This window comes from Balaenoptera borealis (assembly GCF_965194805.1).
Source record: "Balaenoptera borealis genome assembly, chromosome: 1".
NCBI lineage: Eukaryota > Metazoa > Chordata > Mammalia > Artiodactyla > Balaenopteridae > Balaenoptera > Balaenoptera borealis.
The window spans coordinates 187,853,627-187,880,328 of record NC_138860.1 but is presented as its reverse complement, the minus strand read 5'-3'; the positions used below and the strand labels follow the sequence as shown (position 1 = coordinate 187,880,328).

Genomic DNA, 26,702 nt, shown 5'->3' with positions numbered 1-26,702 from the left:
AATTCTTGCAAGTGCCTCGGTTTATGATTACTTCTAAATATAAGGATAATAATACTTAAGCCTCAATATTGCTTTAAAAAAAAAAAAAACCTGCTTCCTGGAAGAAGAAAAGCTGAGAGGGCACAGGTGAATGCAGGTGACCAGGGACATTCTCTCCTGGGTAAGACAGAAGATCAGATCTGAGCCCTCAACTTGTTTTCCACCTGATTAACAAGAGAAGGCTCATGTTCAAGAAGCAAAGAACCAAGAATATAATCAGATTTTTCATGCTGCAGACCAAGCCTCTGATGAGACCACTGACGCTTATATAAAACTAGTATTAGAGAGCGGGATTGCTCCGTGACCACCTATACACAAAATACTACATTTTATTTTATTTTATTTATTTTATTTTTTTGGCCACGTTGGGTCTTCATTGTGGCACGCAGGCTTTCTCTAGTTGCGGCGAGCGGGAGCTACTCTTCATTGCAGTGTACGGGTTTCTCATTGCAGTGGCTTCTCTTGTTGTGGAGCACGGGCTCTAGGCGCACGGGCTTCAGTAGTTGTGGCTTGCGGGCTCAGTAGTTGTGGCCCACGGGCTTAGCTTCTCCGCAGCATGTGGGATCTTCCTGGACCAGGGCTCGAGCCCGTGTCCCCTGCCTTGGCAGGCGGATTCTTAACCACTGCGCCCATTAGGGACCCAAGGAACTCTTATTTAGCAAGGGGAAACAAAGGGACTGGTTCCTGGGAAAATTCACTCTTAATAATTTAAAAATAAAGGCACCTCCTCTCAAGTAGCCACTCTGCAAACTTGTTCTTACTGGGACTCCATTCACTATTACTTCCTTCCCCTCCTAACTCACTGGACTGAGGCAGAAAGGTAAGGAGAACTTTTCTAAGAAATGAAAGGTACAGACTCAGAAAAGGTCAAAGCACACTAAAAAAGGCACTGGCTAATAGGCCGAACCTGCGGAGGTGGAGGGATGGGAAGATGAGGGAAAGGACAACCAAAAACTCAATAAACCCTCCACGCTACAAAGAGGACAGGCTTGTTTGCTATAAAAAGCCCAAACCTCTTTCTCAATAAAACTTTTTTTTCAATTTTGGTTCTCAAATTTTCAATAAAATATTCTGACTGTAGAAATGTATTATTTCCCATCAACACTACTCACGTATTTATTTTAATTGTTGAGTCAGTTTCATCATGGTCAATGAAGAAATTTACATTTTTAGCAACTGTATATAGTCAAAGAATTTTATAATTAATATTCCAAGCAGAGGCAAGGATCCCCAGTGCTCAGACTTCCACATGTCAGCAAAATCAACCAGATGGTTAATGATCTACCTGGTAGAATCAAGACATCTTGGGAAGTAGTTCATGTTTTGCTTTTGGATTTAACATTTTACAGAGTTTAAAAAAAAAAAAAAGATACTTCTCAATCTCTTCTTCAAAAGAAAATTTATAATTATTTTTGCAATTCCCGAAAAGCAACAAAAAAGCATGACAGTTTACAAAAGCTACGCTGTTTTTGTTTTCCCCATTTTTATTAAAGAGGAAAACAAAGTCCAGGAAGTACAACCTTTACCCATGGACACAAAGATGAAGTGGGAGCACAGAATCAGAACCCAGGCTGCCTGGGTCCAAAAGGGGAGATCTTTCCACACCGTTGGTCTTAACAAAAGGATCAAGCAGTCAGATTAAATGGCCATGAGGTACTAGACAAATAAAAAAGCAACAAGGAGAATAAAAGGATGGATATAACCGGTCTCTATGCCCAGCTCTTTTTATAAGCTAGAACCAACCTACTTTATTTATTTATTGTTTTGAACCAACCTACTTTAGTTCAACCAAGGACGCTGGTGTTTTGGTCAAACTCATGTATAAGGACTACCGGCTTTATGTACTAAGACCTCTGAGCTGAAATTTATTGACTTTATTTAAAGTTTCTCTCTAGATTTTGGATCACACCCTTCAAAGAAAATGAGAACATGATGACATTATGTTCAGAGTATGCTGACTGCAGAAGTAAATTTGGAGTGAATCTTATTTATTGAGCAGCAGTGAACACTCCCTGAGTGCAGAAACATCAGAACAAATTCCAAAAGCAAAGCCCAATTACCAAAGGTTCAAGCCCTCTCTCACCTGCCAGCCCCTGTAGCCTGAATTCTACCTGAAGCTAGAAACATCTGCCCCCACATTTTTTGCCCAAGTTTTGTTCCTTAAATGTCATGGGTAGCAGGAACACAGCGTCACAACCCCTAAGCTAAGATCCTTAGGACCAGAAGATTTTCAGAATTCAGAAATTTTTGGATTTAGAAGGTACTACAGGGAATATACCAGGTAATGCCACAGCAGCGTCTGAGCAATAATCCCTATTCTATCACATCGGTACCTTTGTAGTAAAAGCTGTGCAAATCCACACAGAGTGAACTGAATAAAGAATATAGAAAGTCTCACATCAGTTCAGGTCAAGTTTGACCTCAGGGGCAAATGAATTTCAGCACCCAACTCAGCATAAAAATTTTTTGATCCTCAGAGCTTTCAGATTTCAGAATTGAAAATAAGAGATTATGAACCTGTATTATTGTGGATGCTTTACTTATATTAATGATCAGTACTCTGAGTAGAAAAAAATAATTAATGAAATATAAATTTATACCTAATAACACCGAAGTAATTCTATGCCGACTGCAAGAAATCCACCCTCTCCAAATTTTAAAGGCAACGGACCAAAGAATTCATAAAAGTCTTTTCCCCACTAGCACGCAAGGTAACACCACCAAAACCAAAAAGTCCTGGACAACCAGGTCCCTGATAAGGCACGATATTCAGAAATATAATAAACAAGTAGATGGGGGGGGGGGGGGGGAGGTAGCCAGATATTGGGGTTTTAAAAGGATCTGTGAGAGGAAAAAAAACCCCAATCATTCAGTGCCAGCTAAGATGCTAAAAAAAATTATGGAAAATTACATAAGTCAACTTTTAACTACTATCAGAAAATCTGCTAAGAGAAATAACTCCACCTTAAACTTCAGTTTGGACTGCTCACTTAGCGCTCACACGTTACTGAAGGGGAGGGGGACAGGCATCCAAGTCTGGAGTCACAGAGTCACCTTTCTTTAACTTCCAGTGGTCTTACTGATCCACGCGCCATCTCACAGGGTTATGAGGACGGTCTGACATTCCTCCCCAGCTGCCTCAGGGCACTAAGAGTCAGCACACAGCACCACACAGCCACAGCTACATGCTAGCCTCACTCCTCCAAAATGAGGGAGACCAGCTCATCACACTGCCCCATCCCCCACAGCCCTGCAACAGAGACAGAAACAGAGGTAAGTTCTGCAAGGGCATGCACCCCAAACCTTCGAAGGACTGGGCTGTGCATAAGTCAGGTGGAGAAAACACTAACAGTTTTCTATACTCTGTTAAATCACATACACAGTTTTGATAATTTGGGCAGCTATGGGAAGTGTGCACCAAACCCCGAACTTCAGAGGTAGAAAGTAGTGCTCATGGTGAAGCCAGTGAGCTTGGGCCACACTGGCTGTATCACTGCAAATTTTCACACTCACTTTGTGAGAAGTTTGAGACCTGCCACAAACTTATCACTAATAAGTAGACATTCAAATATCTGTTCACTTCAATTCATCCAACAACCCCCAAGCACTTCCACTATGCCAAGCACAAGCTGGACACGGGGAACAGAGCCGCAGAAATGAACAAATGGGACTAAAGTCAAAGCACTAAACAAGTGCTTCAGGATGCAGATCCTGTAAACACGCGGCTACAGGCATGTCTCTGTGTTGCTTTCTCAGGTAAGACAAATAATAATATATTCCTCTATCGCATGCCTAACCCACAGTTTAAAACTAAACTGATGGGAAGTATCACTCTGAATGACAACCAGTAACATACAATAAAAAATGAGACAAGAACCTGTGTGAGTCTCCAGCTTACACAGATAAGTTACATATCACTTTAAATGAACATTCAGCAAAAACAGGTGTATAACCAAAACTAGTGAAAAGTAAATCTGCTTGGCTATTATGAACCCAAGAGCTAAACATTTAAAACTCAAAAGCTATTTGGTCAATTCCCTGAAACAATCTAACTTGTGCAATATGACAGCCATCTATCAAATAGTTACATAAATATGGCATCACTGAAATAACAGACTACTGTGTATCCAGACAGAAATCCAACTCTGAGTGTCCAACACTTCACTTGGGCAACAGGAAGACATGACCAGGCAGTTAATAAATGCATATGTAATATAAACATTTCACAATATAAGATGCTTTTGAAATACTACTATGCTTTTCATTAATATGCTTTTGATTATTACTAATCAACGAACTTTCCATAATGTCCTAGGTGTTTTCAATAAGGTATGGAAGGCTTCTTGACTGAATGGGCATGAGGGTACAATTCATAATAAGTTCAAAACACACACCAACTGAACATCTGTCTTTATCTTGCCCTCTCCAAACCCAAATTGTCTTACTTTTCCTTTTCTTAACAACAACAAAAAAAAGAGCAAACAATAAGCTGCTAAAGACACCAAAGACATTAAGTACAACTTCTCCCAAAGAGGTTTACTACAGGACTTTGTATCTTTTTTTTCATCTTATCAGTATATGCCCAGAAGTGTACACAGACACACCCACGCACGCGCGAGGGCACACACACACTCACACGTGAGAAAAGCCAAAGTTCTCACGGAGTGGGACCCAGTGACTCACTTACCTCGTCTCAGGGTTGTAGCCTAATATGTAGAAAAATGAATCCACTCGGGCTTTAAACTCTCTAGCAGCAAATATGTCAGAAAAATGGGAGATGTTACACTTCCCTCTGAAAATAAACGAACAAAAAATGTTAGTTATGTCCTCAACGGCTTTGCAAAACATAATACTACTAGAAAAGCAGAGGTGGTGGAAGATATAACTAAATCCATGGTATTCTAAGAACATGTAGAATATGGCTACAAACTCTTTAATTATCTGTTCAGAAGAACGGGAGTTCCCCCCCTGCAAGATAAGAAAATGTCCAATATTATATTTCTTTGTTTCATGACTGCTTTAACCTACAACTTTACAACTTAACTGCTTTTATCTCAGCCTTTTAGTCTTAGAATAAAATTAATTAAACCACAAAGACAAATTGAGGGCAGGATTGTGATGAAAGGATATTAAACTAGAAATGATGGGGAAAAATTTAAACCACAGTTACATTACTTTACAAAAAAAAAAAAAATCCATCTAAAGTCTCTGTAAATCATCAAAGCAAAATGGGCCTTTTCTTCCTGCTACCTTATGAAAAGGAGAATGTGTAACTGTTAAATATTTTTCTTCTCTCTGAGTATGGAAGAAATAAACTGTCTTGGAAATTAAAACCTAGAGAAATTTTAATTTTAAATATATAGATGGGTTCTAATATACAAACACACACTTCCCAAATTTTCAGGTAACATTAACTGACAAAGTTGGAAAACGCTTTCCCATGGAAATACTAGAGCAGTAAGGTTTCCAGGTTCATCTACTAACAAAAGTTAATCCACAATATAGCTGAAACTCTACAATACTACACAACTCCTCAAGCAGTGTTTCCACGCACCAGATATAAATGTCATATACATTATACCATGCAGTAGGACCCACCATCCCACTACACACCCCTACGTACATACAGGAGTGCTGAGAGAAATTCCAGGGTTCCAAAGAAGGCAGGGAGGTTTTCAGAATTTCAACTCCCTCAGCAGTTACAGGAAGCAACTTTAACATCAACTGGAAGCCAAAGGCTATGATCATAGAGTAGATGGAATTGGAGGATCGAAGGCACATCAACAGAACCTGCACGATGCTTCCAGGGACGTGACCTCCCACTGCGTGAGCAGGCATTTCATTCCCAGAAGGACTCCATGAGTTGGCACATCAACAACACACACATGTGCTAGTCGCCAAGGTGTTAGTGAAAGAAACTGAGGGATAGCAACATGGGGATGGACATTCATTCACTTCCTACCAAATTAAAAAGCAATTAAAAATCCTCCTTCCCCACAGGGCTTAAGTAATCTGTGACCAAAGCCTCAGTACTGGGCAGAAGATAAGATGAGCTGAGACAATCTCCGTTTTAAAAATTAACAAAAATACTATTGATTTCTTAAAGTTCCTTTGGATACTACTGATTAGAAGATAATGTAGGGTTATTGAGCACTTAAAATATGGCTGGTATAAGTGAAATGAATTTTAAATTTTATTTAATCTCAATTAATGTATATTTAAATAGGTAGCTAGTGGCTACCATATCAAACGGCACAGATTTATATAACATTCCATCATCATGGCAAGTTCTGTTGGAAGCACTGATTTGTAGGTAACAAGATACAATTAAAGGAAAAAATGGACTAGGTATCAACTCTCCAGGCCCAGGACCTATCCTTCTAGTATTTAACTGGAACTAAAATGAGCTTCTGGAAAAGGATAGGCAGGTAAGACAACTTTTTAGATGAACAATGCACTCGCTCTGCAACTAATCACCCATCTATTGGAAATGATTCATCCCTGAAGCCTAGAAGAAACAGGGAAGTCCCTTTATCAGGTAACCAGGGATAAGTACATCTATTATACCTATCTCGTAAAAATATTAAGAAGATCAAATGAGAAGTCTATGAAGCTTTGTATACTGTTCCGTGCTATGCAAAATAAACCATTTCATCATTGTCCATTACTAAAGGAAAGCGATTCTTCCTTTATTATTCTTGGTTATTACTCAAATTCAAGTTTATCCTTAAACTTGAATAATTAACTAATTAAACATATAGAAACTCCTCTAACCCACAATTCTGAGCACAAGCACTGGAAATCAGTTATGTTTAAGACAAAGTTTCCCAGTCTCAGCACTGCTGGCGTTTTAGACAGCGATCCTGTATTCAGCACATCCCTGGCCTCCACCGCATATAGCACCACCCACATCACTGTGACCACCCGAAACACTGCCAACATGTTCCCAGGGAAGGGCAACACAACTGGTTTAGGGAAAATCCAAAGCAGTAGGAAGAGAAGGCTATCATATGAAAAAGGACTATGCAGCTGTAATAAACGGGATTTTATCTATTTGCTTCCCGTTTGATTATATGAAGGGTATTGATCTTTGTATGTTAATTTTATATCCTGCTACTCAACAAAATTTTTTAGCATTTGATAGAGCTTAATCACTGATTCTCTGAGGTCTTCCCGATATGCTAACTTTATTTGCAAATACACATAGTTTCACTTTTTCTTTACCCTTTCTAAACCCTCTAAGTCGCACCTCTAATACAATGAAAATGTGGAAAGTAGTGGAAATAGAGGACACCCTCACCTTGTTCCTGATCTTAGTGGAAATGCCTCCCAGGTGTTCCCATTAAATAGCTTTAGAATAACCGCATCATAATCATCGCTTTGGAGACAGGTTTCTTCCTTAGACTTATTAACATGGTATTAGATGTTAACAGAGTCTTGAATAGTAAACCTACCTTGCATGCCTGGAATAAATCTCAGTTGGCCATAATGTATTTTTTTAATAAAATACTAGAATTTCTTAAAGCATTTGATTAATTAGATCTAATGTTTTTCCTCATTAATTTCTGCTTTTATCATTATTATTTCCTTCACTGTGCTTTTGTTGTTGTTCATAACAGCTTTATTCGTAGTAGCCTAGATACAAACCAAATGTCCATCAACAAAGAAATGGGTTAACAAAGTATTGTATAATTTACAAGATTACTACACAACACATAGAAAAGAGCTACTGATAAATAGCCCATCATGAAAAATCTCAAAAATTAAATGTTGAGTAAAAGAAGCCAGACACAAAAAAGCTACATACTGTATGATTCCATTTATATGAAGTTCTAGAACAGCAAAAAGGAATTTATGGTAGGAGAAATCAGAATAGTGGTTGTTTCTGGGTGGGAAGTTTAGAGAGAACAGGAGCTGAAGGGAACTTTCTGGGATGATGAGAATATTCCATGCCTTGTTTAGTGTCAAACAAATTTGCCAAAATTTATGCAAATGTAAACTTAAAATCTGAATTTTTCTGTATATTTAAAAAAAAAAAAAAAAGCATTGGGAGAAAATAAAACAACAGTCACTAGCATATAGCTGTGGCTCTTGGAAGTGTCTGTCCCTGCCGGGTAAGGGGCCTGCAGTAGCAAAGCAGAGTGGAAGACAGGGTTGACAGAGGCCGGAAAGCTGACCGTGGTTGGTTCTGAATGGCTGCTATGCATTTTGAAATATTTTTCATATCGCCTCTTGCTGAAGAGCAGTGCTTACATTTTAAAGTAAAAGTGTGTACATGTGTACCATTTTAAGCACTCAATATTTTTTCTCCAGGGCTCTCTTTTCACCATGCTCTTGCTCAAAACAGTATATTATTTGACAGTGTTTGTGAAATGGAGGCAGAGAGACTGTTAAGAGAAAACTGCCATCACGCCCACCTTGCTGAAACAGCTGCTTTCCCAGCTTCCTCAGGTTCTGCATTCCCCGTATCTTCACTGTTATTAGAAATAAGACTAAAGACAGGGAAGCACCATGTCTTAGGGTCCTTTTATTCAGCAGTAACAAGGGCTTCCTGGAAAAGACTTGTTCAAGTAGTGCTTTGTTGTGACGCCCCCCAGTTACGCCCTGGGCACTGCACCATCTAGAGAGTCCTGTGCCTGGTGGGAGAAGGCCATCTGAAGGGGATGAAAAAGAGGAGAGAACCTCCTCAGGCAAGCAGAGAAATACAAATGGAAACTGTGGCCCAGAAATTCATTCCCTTAAACTGTATCCATAATTGAGTGAGTCTTCGTACATTCCCAGACATATGCAAACCTCACAGAAACTCGTGAAGAGGTACACAAGCTCACAAAGACTGCTTACAGTAGCATGTTTGTTTACAGCTATTACTGTCACTCTTACCCGGAAATAAGGGGAAAAAAGATTTTGAGACAGAGTCAGCATCGTGTCTATTGTAAGCCATTTGATTAATGACAGGCAGAGTATCTTTTCTTTTTTAAGTTTCTTTCCTATTTCTAGTTCTTCTGTTTCTCTTGCCCTCCTGTGGGTTATCTGAACATTTTTTTAGGATTTCTTCTTGATTTATTTATAGTGTTCTGAGTGTTATCACTCCACACAGTTTTCTAGCGATTGCTCTAAGTATAACAATATACAACATTACTTCCACTGAAGCCCCTCTGCCTCTCCACTTTTTAAATTTAATTTTCTTAAATGTTTGAGGAAAATTCTTAAACACTCCTCAAAGACACAAAAGTAAATACAAACAAATGGGAAAACACCCCCTATTCTTGGATAGGAAAACTCAACATGGCATTTCTCCAAACTTGATCTATACATTCAAGGCAATCCTAATACAAACACCAGCTAGCTATTTTATGGAATAAAACAAGTTCTACTAATATTCATATGGAAAAATCAAATAACTAGAAAGGGGGGGAGCTAGCCCTATCAGACATTAAAACATACTATAAAGCCTCTGTAATTAAGAGTGTAGTGCTAGCACATATATAGACAATAGGAAACAGAATATCAAGTCCAGAATACATATGGAAAATAATATAAGACAAAGGTGGCATCTCAAACCACTGAGGTAAAGACAGTAAATGGTACTGGGGCAGCTGGGTAGAATTTATCTTTAAAAAGTGGTATAGGGCAAGGCTTTCTAACTATGACTCAAAAGTCCTGAGGGAATACTTGCAACAGGCATATTAAGAACTTTTAAAAAGTGAGAGACAAAAAGACAACAACCCAACAGAAAAGACATGAACAGACAATTCACAAAAATATAGACAAAAATATGCTCAAACTCACTCACTGTTAGCAAAATAAAGTAAAACAACACTGAGATACTATTTCTCATCTACCAATCAGATGGACAAAATTAAAAAAAAAAATAACACATTCTGCTGGGGAAACAGAAAGTCTCAGACATTGTTGGAGGAAATGCAAATTGGTATATGTGTTCAGAAGAGAAATCACATAAACTTTTCAATTCAGCAACCCCTTTCCTATAAATCCACCCTGAAGATACACATCCAACAATAAGGAAATACATATGCACAAGGATATTGATTTCAGCATCATTTACAATTGAAACATCTTGGAAACAACCTACATGCATATACACAAGACAGCAGGTGAATAAACCACAGTACATCCACAAAACAGAGTACTATACAGCTGTGAAGGAGAATGAGCTCTATGAGTTGACATGGAGCAATTTCCAGAACATACTGCTAAGTGAAAAAAGCAAAGCACAAAAGACTATCTATAGTATGCTACCCCTCACATAAGAAAGAAGAAGTTATAAGAAAATAGACATGTATTTGCTCATTTGTGAAAAGGAAATGCAAGAAGGATAAATTAAGAAGTAAAAGGATCAGTCATCTATAGCAGGTAGGGGGGCTGAAGACTGTTCTCTTCTTATAGCTCTGACCCTGAGAGCCACAGCAATAGTTCACAAACCCTCCCTTACCCAGAAAATAAACAGACAGTCCAAATCAACCAAGAGGAACCAAAAATAGAATGCAAAGTCTAACAAACGAACCCAGCTATATTACAAATGAATAACACAACCACACCTAAGAAGCTACGAAAAACAGAACTGACCTGAGCAACTTTCGAAAACAGGCTCTTGCCTGTATACTATACATAAGACTAAAGACAAAAATGTAGTCAGTAAACGTACTTCTCACAGGCACATGGGTTACGAATTCTGAAACTAAGTTATGTGTACCGTAGAATTGGATAAAAATAGGCAAATGAAAATATATTTTAAACAATAAGAACTGAGTTTTTCACTGTTGAAGAAAGAAGTTACCAGTAAAGAAAAGGGGAGGGGTACAATGAATCTCGTGGTTCTGCTCTGGGCCACGTGAGGACACAGGGAGAAGCCAGCAGTCTGCACACCAGAAGGGGGCCCTCACCAGAACTCTGGCACCCTGATCTCGGACTTCTGGCCTCCAGACTCTGAGAAAGAAATTTCTGTTGTTTATAAGCCACCCAGGCTATGGTCTTTTGCTTCCAGCAGCTGTAACAAAGTAAGGCATCCGTGAAATTCAAATAGGGTCTTTAGTTCAATGGTATTGTTCTAATGCTATTATTTCTTGTTCCTGACAACTGTACCGAAGTTACATAAGATGCTCACACAAATGAAGACTGGGAGACGGATACATGGAAGCTCAGTACTTAACAACTTTTCTATGTGTCCAAAAGTAGCTCCGAACAAAAGAATTTTTAAAAGACTATGACGTATTCAAGGGCAGAGAGAGCGTGTTACTCAGTTAGGTGTTCCCAGCACCTACACGGCCCTTCCCCTATGACGAGCAGCTCAATAATGTGTTAAATGATGAATGAATAAAGAAATAAGGGACTGACAAGTTATGGTGTCTAATGAAGTACTAAGCATGTATAGACAAAACAATAAAAAAGCCGTAGGTCATAGTTATTTCACATATAAAAAGAACTGCAGACTAAAGCCAGGAAATGAATCTTAAGCTGCAAAACTAAGAGCTCTGAGACTTCAGGAAACCCCTTAGGGAACTTGCAGAAACTAAAGGAACTTTGTAAGTTCTAAGGAATGGTTGGGGAATTGTACCAAGACGTAATTAATCTGTTTCAATCACTACACATATGTGACGTTAGCTGCCCGTAACAAAGGAAGGAGATAAATTGATTTGGGATGGAAAAAGGGCAATTAGAAGCCCTGAAGACCTAGTTTAGGATTTCTTGGCCCTGGGCTTCCAGAAAATTCACTCTAGAACATACTCCTATTAATATGAATTCCTAGGTAAAATGATACCTTGTAACCTGACCTACCTTGGATATTTTTTTTTTCCAATAGGAAGCAGATAATCAGAAGGCTGGAAAATAGCCCTCAAGCCGATGAAAGAGTTAGGATCTCCTGTCTGCCCTCCACAGTCAATACTTGAGAATTCACTGTTACAACTGCACAGTAAACCTGAAAATGTTGTCCAGGTCACATGTTCAGAGTCCAATCACAAAGCAATCGCTCTTGATCCTTTGATCATCAATAAGGTGTTATCCTTAGGGTAAGAATACTATCACAGCAAACAAATTGCAAGCTACACACTCCGTTGCTCATTCTCAGAGCGTCTACAAATGGCTCCCTGAGCTGAACACTTCTCCCCAGGCCTAAAGCCCTCTGAGTATCCAAGCAATCCATCCTAGAGGCCACAGAGAAATAAAATAAATGGATGCCAAGTGACTGTACCACCAATAACTTAATACAGAATTACATTTAATTTCACTTTTCCTTTTCTTCCTTTTATGCTTTTAAGAAACCAATTCAGATTCATGAGCACTACTCACACTACTGAGTGTGAGATACTCCCTCTGCAAGAGGCTTTTTCATGCTCTGTACCTTACGGGACATAAAACCAGTTCTGGGTTCTGTCACTTAATCATGTGACTTTAAATAAATTTGTTAAAAAGGTGGCACAAAGGTTAACAAACTTGACCTTGGTCACAAAACTATGTGGTAAAGCCAGGATTCAAACTGAAGTCTTCCAATTTCAATCTGGAGCTTTTTCTTTTATACCAGTGTCAGCCAAAAATACTTAACCTGGGAACAAGGAGAACTCAAAAATACTCCACTCAAGATACTAACACAGTATTACTATATGGTTACTGATAAACGTAACGAAGAAAAGAAAATAAACAGTTGTAGAAGCTTAGCTTGAAAGGCAGGAATGAGGGACAGCCAAAGCAAGAATTCAAAAACAGCAGCACAGCAGTAAGTAATGCTGGACCCTGAACACAGATATGTACAACCGTGAAGATTCCACCATCTCTTCAAGGAATAAATTTGGTTTGGGTAGGGAAATGCTACAACCTCAATTTACACAGAGAGGCTGCCGAGGAGTTCTGTTTTCCTTCTGATTCATGATGGCTAAAGGACAAAGCTCTCTCTTCCTTTATAGCCCAACCCTAGCACCAGCTTGAAAGAGAAAGTTATACATCGGTTTCCTCCTGAGTGAATGGAATGGCAAGAGCCCCTCGAGTGCTGTGAGCCGAAAGAATCCACACCACTGAGCACTTTGATCTTTGAGAAGAATGGTGCCAAGCACTAACACTATCTGTCTTTTCCTTTCTTTTTTGTCCTCCATGTTTTTTTCAGTACATTCATTTGATCCTCTTTCATGTGCCTACGGACTATTTTATTTGTCCTCTTTCACAACTAAATTTATTTTTGGCAGTACGACTTTGTATCTGTGGAGAAAGAAAAAAATCCTTTCTTGGATAAATGGTGAAGGAAAAAGTGGGAAGAAAAATGAAAGCCTAACCCCCACCCTCATACTTTAAAATTAAAGTAATCTAGCTTTAGTGAAGAGGAAATGAATAAATAGAGATTCCTGGGGGCACTGCTATTCAACTCTGCTTTCATCAGAGATGACCTTACAGTGAGCACTCTGAGACCAGGCGAGATTACTAAGCAACAGCAAGAACCCCCCAGATGAGCCCCAGATGCAAGCAAATGTCAACACACCCATAAGGATTACTGAGCAGCTACTAGGCCAGATCACCAGTAACCATGTGGTCACATTCATCTGGTGTCTTTGAAAAAAACCCAACTGTCAAGTCACACAAGAGATGCTCTATTTGAAGCTGACACAGTCAAATTTAAGATGACAGCTTTATAAAATCACTGTATGACCACTTTAAAGAAAATACCACAGGAGAAAAAGACTAATCAATAAGGGTTCTGGTCACATACACAGCAAAAAGAAGATAAGGAATCACCGTTTTAGCACTCCAGCTCTTTGGTGGTCAGTGAAGAGACACTGACCTGTCCAATTACAGAAGACACCTGACTGTAAACCTAGCGAAAGTAAATTCATCCAGGTCCAGCTAGAATTATCTGGGACAACCCGTTCTAAAAATGCTAAAATAGTATAAAATGACTCTACAAACCTAAACAGTCTCTGATCAGTATTCAAATACATTCACTTTAAGCAAATATATCAAAATCTGTTGAATGACCAGAGTTACATATCTCACGTATTTACTTAACTTCAACTCTGAATTGCTTAAAAATCATTCACCTCAATCAATGAAATAAGATGGGGGGCGGGGGAGCATGCAAAGCGGATAAGAAATAATCCCAGGATCAAGTCAATTGTCTTAGCTAACAATTTAATGGTTCCATCAATCTATCCAATCTTCCATTAACTTGCTTTGTTGAGCATGCAAGTTTAAGATTGGAAAGCCACCACCAAGAAGACATGAAAAGCTTGTGGGAATTTTGGAAGAAGTTTATAAAACACTACAGGAATTCTCTAAATGTATCTAAAGTCCTGTAAGAAGCCAAATCTAACCACATACACGCCTTCCCTTACAGCGGGGCTTGGCAGACTACAGTCTGCAAGCCAAATCTGGCCCACCACCTGCTCTTGTACAGCCTGAGAACTAAGAATGGTTTTTCCATTTTTAAATGGCTAAAAAATAAATCAAAAGAAGAGTCATATCTCCTGACGTGTGGAAATTAAATGAAATTCAAATTTCAGTGTCCTCAAGTAAAGTTCTATTGGCACACTGCCACCTCATTTATTTACATGTTGCTTGTGGCTTTTGTACTACAATGGCTGAGCTGAATAGTTGCAACAGAGACCATGAACAATTATCTGACCCAAAAAGTTTGCCAAAACCTGCCCTATATTAAAAGTTGCTAATAATTTGCCGTCAAATAACTGGCTTTAGCTATGTAGCTTTGCACAAGAGCCTCCAGATGGTTTTACTGAATACCATCTGAGCAATACAATAGAGAAATTATTGTATCTCATTGTAGTTAAGCCAAAAGCCAGCAAATCCCTATGACTTTTTTTTTTTTCTTTCCCCGCTGCGCTGGGTCTACGTTGCTGCACACAGGCTTTCTCTAGTTGCGGCGAGCGGGGGCTACTCTTCCTTGCAGTGCACGGGCTTCTCATTGTGGTGGCTTCTCTTGTTGCGGAGCAGGGCTCTAAGGCATGAGGGCTTCAGTAGTTGTGGCACACGGGCTCAGTAGTTATGGCTCCCGGGTTCTAGAGAGCAGGCTCAGTAGTTGTGGTGCGTGCACGGGCTTAGTTGCTGCACGGCATGTGGGATCTTCCGGGACCAGGGATCGAACCAGTGTCCCCTGCATTGGCAGGCGGGTTCTTAACCACTGCGCCACCAGGGAAGTCCCCCTATGACTTTTTTTTAAACCATGTTATTTAACAGAGAAAGTGGTTCTTTCACCATTTTGTTATTTCCAGTGGGGAAAAAGGTATAATAAAATCACTTGTCCTTACTTCCTTTACCACCTAAGAAGCCCCAAGTCTTTCCCTCATAAACAAAATATACCAGAGTAAATAGGTATCTTTTTCTTGAAAGGGACAGAAACTACCAGAGGGTGTGAAGCAGAGGCTCACGGTCACTTTTTGGCATCATTACCTAAGACATTAAGGCTAGCGGCAATGTTACCTCAGAATAAAATCTTCTACATGTTTTCCCTACTCCCAAGCTTTTTAGTAGTAAACTCTTCATACACACAGAAGTTTAAAAGTATACAAGGCAATGAAAATTCCTATGAACTCTGCCTAGATTCTCTTACAATTACATGCTGCCATATTTGTTTCATCCATTTTTTTAAATCTATCTTGGCAGTGACTGAATCTTCAGGAAATAATCTGTATAACACCCCACCCTAAATACTTTAGCAACAAATTTTCAAGGAAATAAAATACAAAACTCTAGAGAGGGTGTAAAACAAAAAAAGAAAAAAGAAAGAAAAAGAAAAAAGTGGTTTTTCCCTCTCACGCAGATTAGTGAAGACAGAGGCAACCTCTGAGACCTCAACAATCCACAAAGCTAACACCGGAGTGTCACCTTGCTGAGACCACAGGGGTAGTGTGATTGATATTACAATTATCAGACGAGATCTAGGCAGCTTAGACTCTCTACCTACAGTGGCCTATGACTTCTCCTTCACAGAAGGACCACACATCTCTGGCGCTTACCTAAGGGCAGCGGCATGGTAAGTGTCAACGTAATCAGAAATGAAGAGCTCTCGGTTCTTGATAACTGGGTCTGTTATGACAAGTTCTCTTCCAGAGTCTGTCACAAAAAAAAAAAAAAAAGTTAATTAGGAGGATATTATAATTGAATTTCCAAAAAGAATTAGGAAAATTTCACAAAATTTTTCTTTCAGGTTCACTTCCCACTATAAAAAGCACAACAAATAACCAAGCCTGTCAGCAAAACAGAGAGGAGGAATAACATACAGCAGGAATAACAGGAGCAAGTGTCCTGTGGGATGTGTTTTTGCCCTTTATTAAGTCTCCACAGTTTGCTGAAATGCATTAAGCAGAAAATAAAAAAAGAAGGAAAAAGAAAACAACTACCACATTTTAGCAACTTGTAAACTACTAAAATTTTCAGTGATGCTGTGCATCTGGTATTTTATTGCTACATATTCCAGGATGGAGTGAAATCACACTGTTTCAAGTTGAAAAGAATAACCAAGTTATTATTTTTAATAAAGAACCATCATTGAACTGTTATAACAGAAATTTAATAGTTTCAAAAAAGAAAAAAACTGGTAAAATATAAAAGAACATTATTCTTCCAAACTGTCTTCACATTACTGCATTCATAGGCCTGACTTCTAATGTGAATTTTATTCATTAAAACAAAAAAAAAAAAAAAAGAAAGAAAGAAAACTGTTTTTGACTACTGGTTTGTTGACTCAAAACCTGTCACCAAAAGCAGTGAGACAAGCACAGTCATCCGGGCCAGAGAGAGCTGGATCCCTGCCCCGGGGTCTCCACTCAGAAGACGAATAGCCTTGGCAACTCCTTTAGCATCTCTAAGCCTCAATTTCCTGACCTGGAAGTGGGGAGTGACAACCCCGAACTCATATAATTAATGGGTAACAAATGTGAATCAGCTAGAATGAGGCCTAGCACCTCAAAAAAAAAAAAAATCAATAAAAAGAAGCTATTAGACATCTGAACAAACATAATATACACTTTATGTACATATCTCACATGTCAATAAAGTTATTGGGTAGAAACTACATGCCAGAGGAAGAAAAAAATAAAAGATGCTCTGAACTACCTTCCTATTGTTCTAAAAAGTCAATACTCAAGCTAAATTTCAAAATATTCAGGAAAGCTTTGCTTTGAAAACTGAAGTTCACAACCCTGAAGTTCACCAATATAGATTATTAAAAAGAAACAAAATACAATTCTATAGGGTTTTCAGTGTCATTAGTTCAGCATTAGGTGAGAAAAAGGAATAAAAAGATGAAGCTACTTTTATTTCCAAAGAAGATCTATCACTACTCCAAGTTCAAGGGAAAGATGCTAGTAGCACATGATCAGGTTGTTTCTCTTTTAAGGCAGAAATAGTGAAAGAACTCAGCAAAAAAAACCAAAAAACAAAAAAACATTCCAGTAATGTCTTTATTGATAAAAAGCTTTTTCAGTGAAAAATTTTCATAGTGGTTATCTCCATTTAATGAATGTTTTTACAAAGAACTTTGCCCAAAGCTAAGAAAGTGTAAGAATCAAACCAGAAGGACATATTTACCATTTTCATTATGTCGATCCTGAACCAAATGCTGATACACAGAATCTGGAACTTCAGATTGACGGTAGTACCATTTGACGTTCATGAGTAGGTGGTCCCTCTTACTCTGAAAAGGAAAATCTAACAGCATTAGGAACAGGATTTCGGGTGCCCACAGGTGCATACCATACCCATGATCAAAAGCCCCTGGAAACAGGTGGACAGGCAGAGAAGGAGACACACAATTACTACCAGGACCACAAAAATACATTAGTCAATTATGAGGTCAATTTTCATTTTTTGAAAAATCCCAGCCACAACACCTCTCTGACTCTATCCCTCAAAGTTGCTTATTTCAGGAAACAAAGGAAACCAAACTTGAATCTATAAATCTCCCCAGTTTGATTAACTAATTCAATATTATATTTTTTTATTCAGCATTAACTACTCAGTACACTACATGAATACATCCTTCTTCTATCTGAAGCTTTAATTGTTTTGGTAAATATTTAGAAACTGTTTCAGCACACTGTCAAGGCCATTAAGGGCAATGAGTTTTTCCTGCTACTTTACTGCCACTTATGCTCTATGGCAAACTAACACTATGGGTGTTAAAAGCAAACTATGGGTGGTGAGGAAGGTACTATGAGTCCATGGAGCAGGGACCCTGTCTCATTTATCTCTGAATTTCCCAAGAAGAGAACACCTTGGACATGAATATTTATGAATAATAAAGAGTTCTATGATGATCAGGGTCCCATAAATGTTTGTGAGACACTCAACCATCTTATCCCTAAAAGTTAACTTTGTTCCTAGTTCATTCGAAGAATAAAGGATCAAATACTGCCTTTCCATTTGAAGGCTATGGGGCTAGGGCTTGAGGGGACCATCTCTGTGTACCTGGTCATGAAGCATCTCAATGTGGCAGTGCACTAAGGCTTCCCGGGGCCTCAGAAAATACTTTCCGACCCAGCTGAGGGCCATAAGGGACTTCCCCAAGGTGAGTCCAATACCACTCCTCTTAGCAGCGTCTACCTTCTCATCACAAGTCAGTGGGTCAGAAATGCATGAGAGCTAAAATTCGAGAAACGCCTCATGTTTATAAGGGAGATGGCCAAATCCTAAAGTATGTCAAAGGAGCCTTCTCTAATGAAGTAAGAAGCTTGATGCTTACATGAGAGGTTGCACAAAGCCTTCACTAAAAGACCAGGAAGGCTCAAAAATATTTTTGCTAAAATACGTAAGCCATTCAAAGAACCAGAAAGAAAGCAATTGCCAAAAGTCTTGACTGAATTCAAATGTGAAGAAGTGCTATTCCAAAGTAAATACCATACACACTAAGATTCTTACTTTTGCAATTAGCTGTGTCAAATATAGGGCATCATTACTGGTTTGAATAAAAGAGATTGCAGACAAAGAATAATCCTACAAAATGGGTACTTTTTAGTTTTTATCAATTTTGCACTTTTATATTCTACACTGTTTATACTGAGGGTGGGAAAAAGAGGACAAATCAGTACGCTGCATAAAAAGAATACACTTTATATATAGTATAGGAGTTTACAGACAGAGCAATTACTTCTGGCAAGGGATTATGGAGGAAGGAACATCTGACCTGGGAAAAAATGGGAAATATTTCAATGAAATTTTTTCTAGGCAAAGGAGGAGACCTGAGAAATACACAGAGATAAAGTACAAGACATATATAAGACACATGCATGTGGTCCATCTGCGTGCAGCACAGGAAAACATTCTGCATGATGGTGAGGGGAACCTGAATCCTAGCTGGAGTTTGGCCTTTAGTGGCTTTTAGCTCCCTGGGACAAATGGGGTCTTCTATCTGCACTGCCGACCAAAGCCACAGGCACTGAGGTGCAAAACCCCAGGCCGTGGGAGAGCAGCTAGAGGGCTACAGCATCTTCCTGAGGCAGGATGGTTAAAGAGCAAGACCCGGGTGAGAGCACTCAGCAGGGAAAGGAGGAGACACACCAGGGGAGGGGCAGTACTCAGGGATAAACCTGGCTAAGTAAATACACTGTCCAATACAGGGCTGCTCAACCTAAACACTACTGACACGTGGTCCAGATAAGTCTGTTGCGGGCCCACCCAGCGCACTGCCAGATGCGCAGCAGCGTCCCTGGCCTTCAACCACTAACTGCCAGCAACGCTCCTCCCTCACTGTGACAGCCAAAAGCGTCTTCAAATACTGCCAAATGTCCCCTTCGGGTACAAAACACTCCCAGTTGAAAACCAATGGTCTAAGAGTTTCCTTTTTAAGGAAAGCTAAACCAGAATGGTAAGACTAAACTCTAATTCAAGCACTACTGGGCTGGGCTGGGCTGGGCTGGTAAGTACAGCAAAGTTGGTCATGGTTCAAATCCCAACTCCATCACCTCCCTGTTACATGACTCTGAGCACATTATTAAGAGTCTCTGAGTCTACCCTTTTCCGTAAAACAGGATTATCGAAACCTACCTAAAAGGACTCATGAAAAAACTGAAAAGATGGAAAAGCATCTGTAACTGAGCAGGAACTCAAAAGACTACTGCTTTCTCTCTGTTAGTAGGTGACTCTAACCAGTGCTTCACAGAAAACTTCAAGAACTTTGCTGAGAATTGTAGAAGTGATATCTTCTCCAGAATATGGTTGCTTTCAGGAGATGATAGTGATGTCTCGTCACTGAGCTACTAATGGATGCTTCAACACTCACAGTAATGGATTACTTAATACAGCACAAAGGAATTCAGATCTACTAGCAGTCCTAGCAACAGTGTTCTAAAATTTATACTTTCATGTACTTCTGTAACACATCTAAGATGTATGAACACCAAATGACCAGACAAAGATACTATGGAAAAAAGAAAATTACAGGCCAATATCTTTGATTCATATAGATGCAGAAATTCTCAACGAAATATTAGCCAACCAAATCCAACAACACATAAAAAAGATCATACACCAGGACCGAGCTGGATTCATCCCAAGTTCACAAGGATGGCTCAACATACACAAATCAATAAATGTGATACACCACATTAACAAAAGAAACGACGAAGACCACGTGATCATCTCAATAGACGCAGAAAAAGCATAAGATGTATGAAAATGTGAAGGGCAACAGAAATAACCTTTAAAGGTACTATAATCACACAATGTCTATTTTTCAGAACCAAGCCAGTGATTCAGGTGACGTTTTGAGGTATAATACCTAAGTTATCTTCTGACCCAGGCACACTTAATGATTCCACCCACACAAAATTACCACTCTAGTTTGTTTGTACCTAGATTTACTATTCCTATTATTAGCCTTTACAAAGGGAGTTGAAAGCCTACTGGATTTCCTAATGCAATACTACCCAACAACCAGGGAGTGGCGGCATTGTGTTTAAAAAAAAAAAAGCCTCCAGATTCTGAATTCCACACATGGCAAAGGTAGGCAGGCTCAATGTAAACAAAAGTTCTGAACGAATGTAAGTAGCGCTAATGGACACAATCTTCCCAAATAGGCCAGGAATTTAGTTAAAGATTAAATGTCTATAAAGGGAGGCACCGTGTTGTTTCAGAGGCACTAGCCTAAAATCAGGTAATCTAGGATTTTGGTACTGTCCGCAATCACTAGTTAGCTGCGGGTGACCTTAGTGAAGTCACCCAGCCATCTGACAAGTGAGGGACAGAACAAGATGATTTCTATGGTCTGGTTCCATCTTACATGCTTATGTTTAGATTTCTTCCCCAGACTTAACCGAGTAGATAAAATAGGACTGGGAGAGCACCCTCGTGTTTTCTCTGTATCACACAACGGCATCAGCTCACGTTACCGTCCTAAGGAGTTTCAGGAATTAAAACGTCATCTTCCACGGAAGCCGCCTACTGCGCGCTGAGGAACAGCAAACGGGAGCAGAGAGCACCCCCTCTCCGGTACTCGCTCCCTCAGCCGTCCATCATGGGAAATCTTCATCTTCGTCACACTTGTCACTAGGCTAAGAATTCTGCTCAAAATCACAGAAAATTAAAGGCAGACGTGAACTTAGAGATCATCTGATTCAACCCAAACCACCTGGGTTTGGGGCCAATTACCTCTCCAAGCCTCAATTTTCTCACATATAAAATGAGGAAAAATAATATTCTATATACCTCATTAGGCCGTGAGGATTAAATAAATGAATATAAGTAGAGTGGACTGGCTCTCAATAAATGCTGGATAGCGCTATCACTGTTTTACAGATGAAGAGAGGAGTTAGGCTATATCAAGAGGCTGGTTATAAATTTTGCTTTTCTCAGATCCAAAATTATGCTCATAATAGCAATACAGAAGTAAATCCAGTAGCAAATTAGAGGGAAATTTCTTCACTTTCGCAACAATTCAAGAAGCATATCAAGTATTTCTAACAAATATGCCTCATTATTGACTAGTGATATAATTGGACAACTGCATAAAGGTCAAAGTGGTTATAAATGACACATTTTAAACACAATGCTGAATGAAGAAGGAAGTGGTGAAAAGTTTCCCATGTGAAGGCATCCTGGGGTATATTTCCGAACACAGAGAAGAGCCCACTGGGAAGTAAATATTTCCCACCATTTTTTCTTTAAGGAGAGAGAGATTGATTTGACTGCTTCCAGGTGGTAGGATGCACCAGCATTAAGAGAAAACCACCAAACCAATCTGCTTACAGTAAGGTTTCACAGGCCCTGTGCAAAAAAGGAGAGGAGCCGATTCTGGGTTGAATTATGGATTTGTCCACATCCCTGGCCCAGATTTCTTGAAATAAGGGATGAATGTAAATTTAGGGTAATAAAGAGTTTAACAGAGGACAAATCCCATCACCAACTGGGTTTAGAAAAGACAGCTTAATGGTAGGTGTTCAGCAGCAGAACAGGGAGGATTTGCAGATATTTGCATGTCAGGCAACAGGTTGAGAATTAATGAATTAAAAGGTCAAAACTGAAATTAAACATTGAGAATAAGATAACTGAGAAAGGCAGACTAGAGGGAAAGGGAGGCAACAGAGACCAGAAAGGAACACAGGAGGCTGCTGCTGAGGGACAGCGGTTCACTCCGTCAGGAGCGCACACCTCAACCACCCCAGGTACAAATATACAAGATCCAAGGCCGAGAAGTAAATTTCCCTTCCCAGAGATCTTTCATGATTATTAATATGGTACTTTCATTGATTTTAAATAGCCAATCTGTGTCCTTCCTAGGACCAGTCTTAATTATCTTCCTCTGGGGAAACATTTTTACACAATATAAAAAAATAAAAGAAGTGCAGGGGTGTGGGGGGTGAGGATGGGAGTTCACTAATGACCAAGTAGACAAGAGCAGAGATTACCTTTTCAATAGTCTTTATTCCCAACCAGAATGGGAACAACAATAATTGTATACTCAACCTGCATTACAGAAGAAGGACCTTCTTTGCTCCATCAATCACCTACCAGGCCTTGCCAGATTATCAGGGCTCCCAAAGCCCTCCAAACAGGTCATTCTAGTCCCCCCACTGTTATCAAATGTGACAGAAGGATCAGGGCCAAAGACAACCCAACTAGGATATGAAGGTGGATATCATCACATGAACAATTTTGCAAAGTCAAAATAATCTGCTAGAGATAACACAGAACTTCCTTCAAATTCTTAACTGCTTAGTTCTTGGGAGTGCAAATTTCAAATAATGGAAGATCTAGATTCAGAGTCAGGTGAAATCAGACCAAAATTCTTGTTTTATAAAGCCAAAATGGCCAGTCAGGTTTTTCCAAAAATTTGGGAAATAGAAGTAGCTAACATTTGTATACGGTATGACTTAAGAAGATTCCCTTTGGAGAAACAAAATGGTGAAAATAAGGTTAAGAGTTACCCTTCCAGTGTGCTGCACAGCTGTTCTGAAGTGGTATTTCAACCCTGCTGAGTCTACCTCCACCCACAGGGTGACTGATGCCTGTTGGGAAGATCACCCTCAAAAAGACCTTGGGGACACAGTCTTAGTGGCTTCAACCATTCCTGACTCTGGGGGAGGGGACTAGGGACAGACAGTGGGGTCTAAGATTACTAGTCTTCAAAGGCCAAGTATAACTCCAGGCATATGCACAGGGGAATCAATCTCAAGATAAGCTTTCGGCACTTCCCTGGTGGCGTGGTGGTTAAGAATCTGCCTGCCAATGCAGGGGACACGGGCTCAAGCCCTGGTCCGGGAAGATCCCACATGCCGCGGAGCAACTAAGCCCGTATACCACAACTACTGAGCCTGCGCTCTAGAGCCCGCGAGCCACAACTACTGAAGCTCGCGTGCCTAGAGCCCGTGCTCCACAACAAGAGAAGCCACTGCAGTAAGAAGCTCGCGCACTGCAACGAAGAGTAGCCCCTGCTCGCCGCAACTAAAGAAAGCCCGCGTGCAGCAATGAAGACCCAACGCAGCCATAAATACATAGATAGATAGATAGACAGATAGATAGATAGATAAATTAATTAAAAAAATAAAAATAAAGATAAGCTTTCTGTACCCGTCAGAAGATCATCAGTACTCAACTATGTGGATGAACATCAGGACTAAGATGAAATCAGGTAGGAAATATCTTGTAATATTATTTCAAACCACTACTCTACTCCTAACGTAAGACACTAACCATGTAACATTTTCTATATCTATATATTCATATCTAAATAGCTTTAGAGCCATTACAGCTCAAAAGGCCATCAAAGAGTTATAGGAATACATAAGTGCCATCAGGGCTCAGGCCATCAAGGTCCACCCATCTCAGAGTTCTGCTCTCACACGGGTACCAGGAGGTTAGGCGAAAGCCTGCAACACTGACTGCAGAGTCTTGTTCTCAAAGAAGAAAGGGCTTTGAGTATCTCCTACAAATAATCACACTATCATGTACAAATCTCCCTAATATACTGAGACATTAACTAAATATTTTGTTTCCTTTTATTTGAGAGGGTATAGTAAGGGCAAGTATATTTCTTACTGGCATCGACTAAACAAAGTATCCACACTTGCTTTGTCCTAAAATGCCCTTTTCTTCCAACTTTCTCAGATTTGTCCACTGCCCAATGGTGACTGAACTGATCTGTGAAAGAACTATGACTGTAGCACATCTCCCTTATGGGAGCCACAACACTTGAGTTTCCAGCGCAGAAACTTGTTTAGTGGTGTGATGGTTAACTTTATGTGTCAACTTGACTGTGCTAAGGGATGCCCAGACAGCTAGCTGGTAAAACGTTATTTCTGGGTGTGCCCATGTGGGTGTTTCTGGAAGAGGTCAAACTTTGACTCAGTAGACTGAGTAAAGAGATCTGCCCTCCCCAGTGTGGGCGAGCATGACCCAATCTCTTGGGGGCCCAAAAGGAACAAAATGAAGAAGGAAGAGCAAATTCCTTCTCTCTTCTCGAGCTCGACATCCATTTTTCCCTGCCATCAGCCATCAGAGCTCCTCTTCTTGGGCCTTCAGACTCTGGGACTTAACACCAGCAGCCCCCCTGGTTCTCAGGCCTTCGACTTGAATTTAATTATATCACTTGCTTCCTGATTCTCCAGCTTGCAGACAGCAAGTTATACATATACTAAGGGACTTCCGACCTCCAAAACCTCATGAGACAATTCCTATAGTATATATACATATATCTATCTCTCCTATTGGGTCTGTTTCTCTGGAGAACGCTGACTGATACAAGTGGCTACTTATCATGTACTGATTGGCATTTGCAAATGGACATAACCTGGAACTACACAGGGGTCTACTCAGAACTAACATAATGAATAAAATAGATAAAAATAGATAAAAGAAACAAACAAACCATATCCATTTGATTAAGGTGCTTACTGCCGTTAGGCCCTAGAATCAAGGTTGTTACAAGCTCATTTTCCAAACCGGTGGCACTCAATCCAAAAGACTGTTTTCAAGAGATTGCATCAGCATCTGGGTCTGTGCAAGAGGATTTAAATCATCTGGAATCAGATGGTGAAGCAAGAAGGTGGAACTCTGGGAGGGCAGATGACTTTTTACAATGTTTACAACCAAGATGTACAAATAACTGGTTATATCCAAATCCCCAGAAAGATGATGTTACTAAAAATGTGCTGACACACAGGCTCCAATGATCAGAAATAATTTTCAAAAATCACTGTTTCTTAATGATGTCTTGTTTATTAATGGTGGGACCAAAAAGGTGCATGAAAACAAAATTCTCTCTCAACTGCTAACTAGGGAGTCAAAACTCATTAAGGCAATTTCTATTGGGGATTACACATTATGGATGAACAATGAAATTTTCAGACAATGGATTCCTGCATTTGCAGTGACAAGGCCAAAACTGAGTACAGGGGTAGCCCTGGGAAAATTCGTACTTCTTGGCCTCATAAGATAGGAGACAGGGTCACTAGGTAACCTCTGCTGTCCTTGTCTTCTTAAACTGAATAACAAGTTTATGTCACACACACATAGATAAGCCACATTTAAAGGGGGACTTAGTATATGGGGACATATATAACAAACTAAAAAACATTCCTATAATTTCCCACATGAATCGTGTTGATGTACACCTGACAAAAATACTAAATGTCAGATTCAGGATTTAAAGGGTCCCAAAATTCAGGTTGAAGGGTAAGCTAGAAAGATGGAATTTCACAGACAGATTAAGTCCCTATACTTGGATCCCAAAAATCTGCAGCCCAAACCCAAAATAAACCCCTTCCTAAAAGCCAGTATTCTTTCCAGAAATCATGATTACACCAGATAAATCTATAACCACAAATTTTCTATTTGGCCCAAAAGATTTCCCCCATAACAGAAGAGAAAATAGCTGTTTATAGGCAGCACCATAAGAAATTGCCAAATTCCTCGTAATCCCTACTACACGTAATTAAACATTCCACTGAATTTCTTTCTTAAAAAATCAAGCCCAAATACTACAAAGTTTAACATGTTTGCAATACATTGGCTGTTGTTTGGTGATCATGGTGATGGCAGCAGCGATTTTACTCATTCTGGGGGAGTTAATTAGTTCTTGTACGTGACATAGTCGGAAAAGCTACAAAACTCTATCACAAATTAATGATGGGGCAGGAGTGAAAAGGAAGTTAAAGAAGGGGCGGGCAGAACCTGGGCTGTAGTCTTCCAAAATTCTCTAGAAATTTCACAAA

The 26,702-nt window shown here is 39.6% G+C and overlaps 1 protein-coding gene across 7 annotated transcripts in view; it reads right to left on the bottom strand.

The window, feature by feature from the left end:
• RERE (arginine-glutamic acid dipeptide repeats) overlaps positions 1-26,702 on the bottom strand; it is a 417,780-nt gene that overhangs the window by 151,510 nt on the left and 239,568 nt on the right. For all 7 annotated transcript variants that reach the window (XM_082390311.1, XM_082390309.1, XM_082390315.1 and 4 more), the window contains 3 exons: positions 17,587-17,692; positions 16,014-16,110; positions 4,727-4,831 (listed from right to left, as the gene is read on the bottom strand). In XM_082390311.1, the coding sequence (XP_082246437.1) occupies positions 4,727-4,831; positions 16,014-16,110; positions 17,587-17,692 (308 nt within the window). The remainder of the gene's footprint in view (positions 1-4,726; positions 4,832-16,013; positions 16,111-17,586; positions 17,693-26,702) is intronic.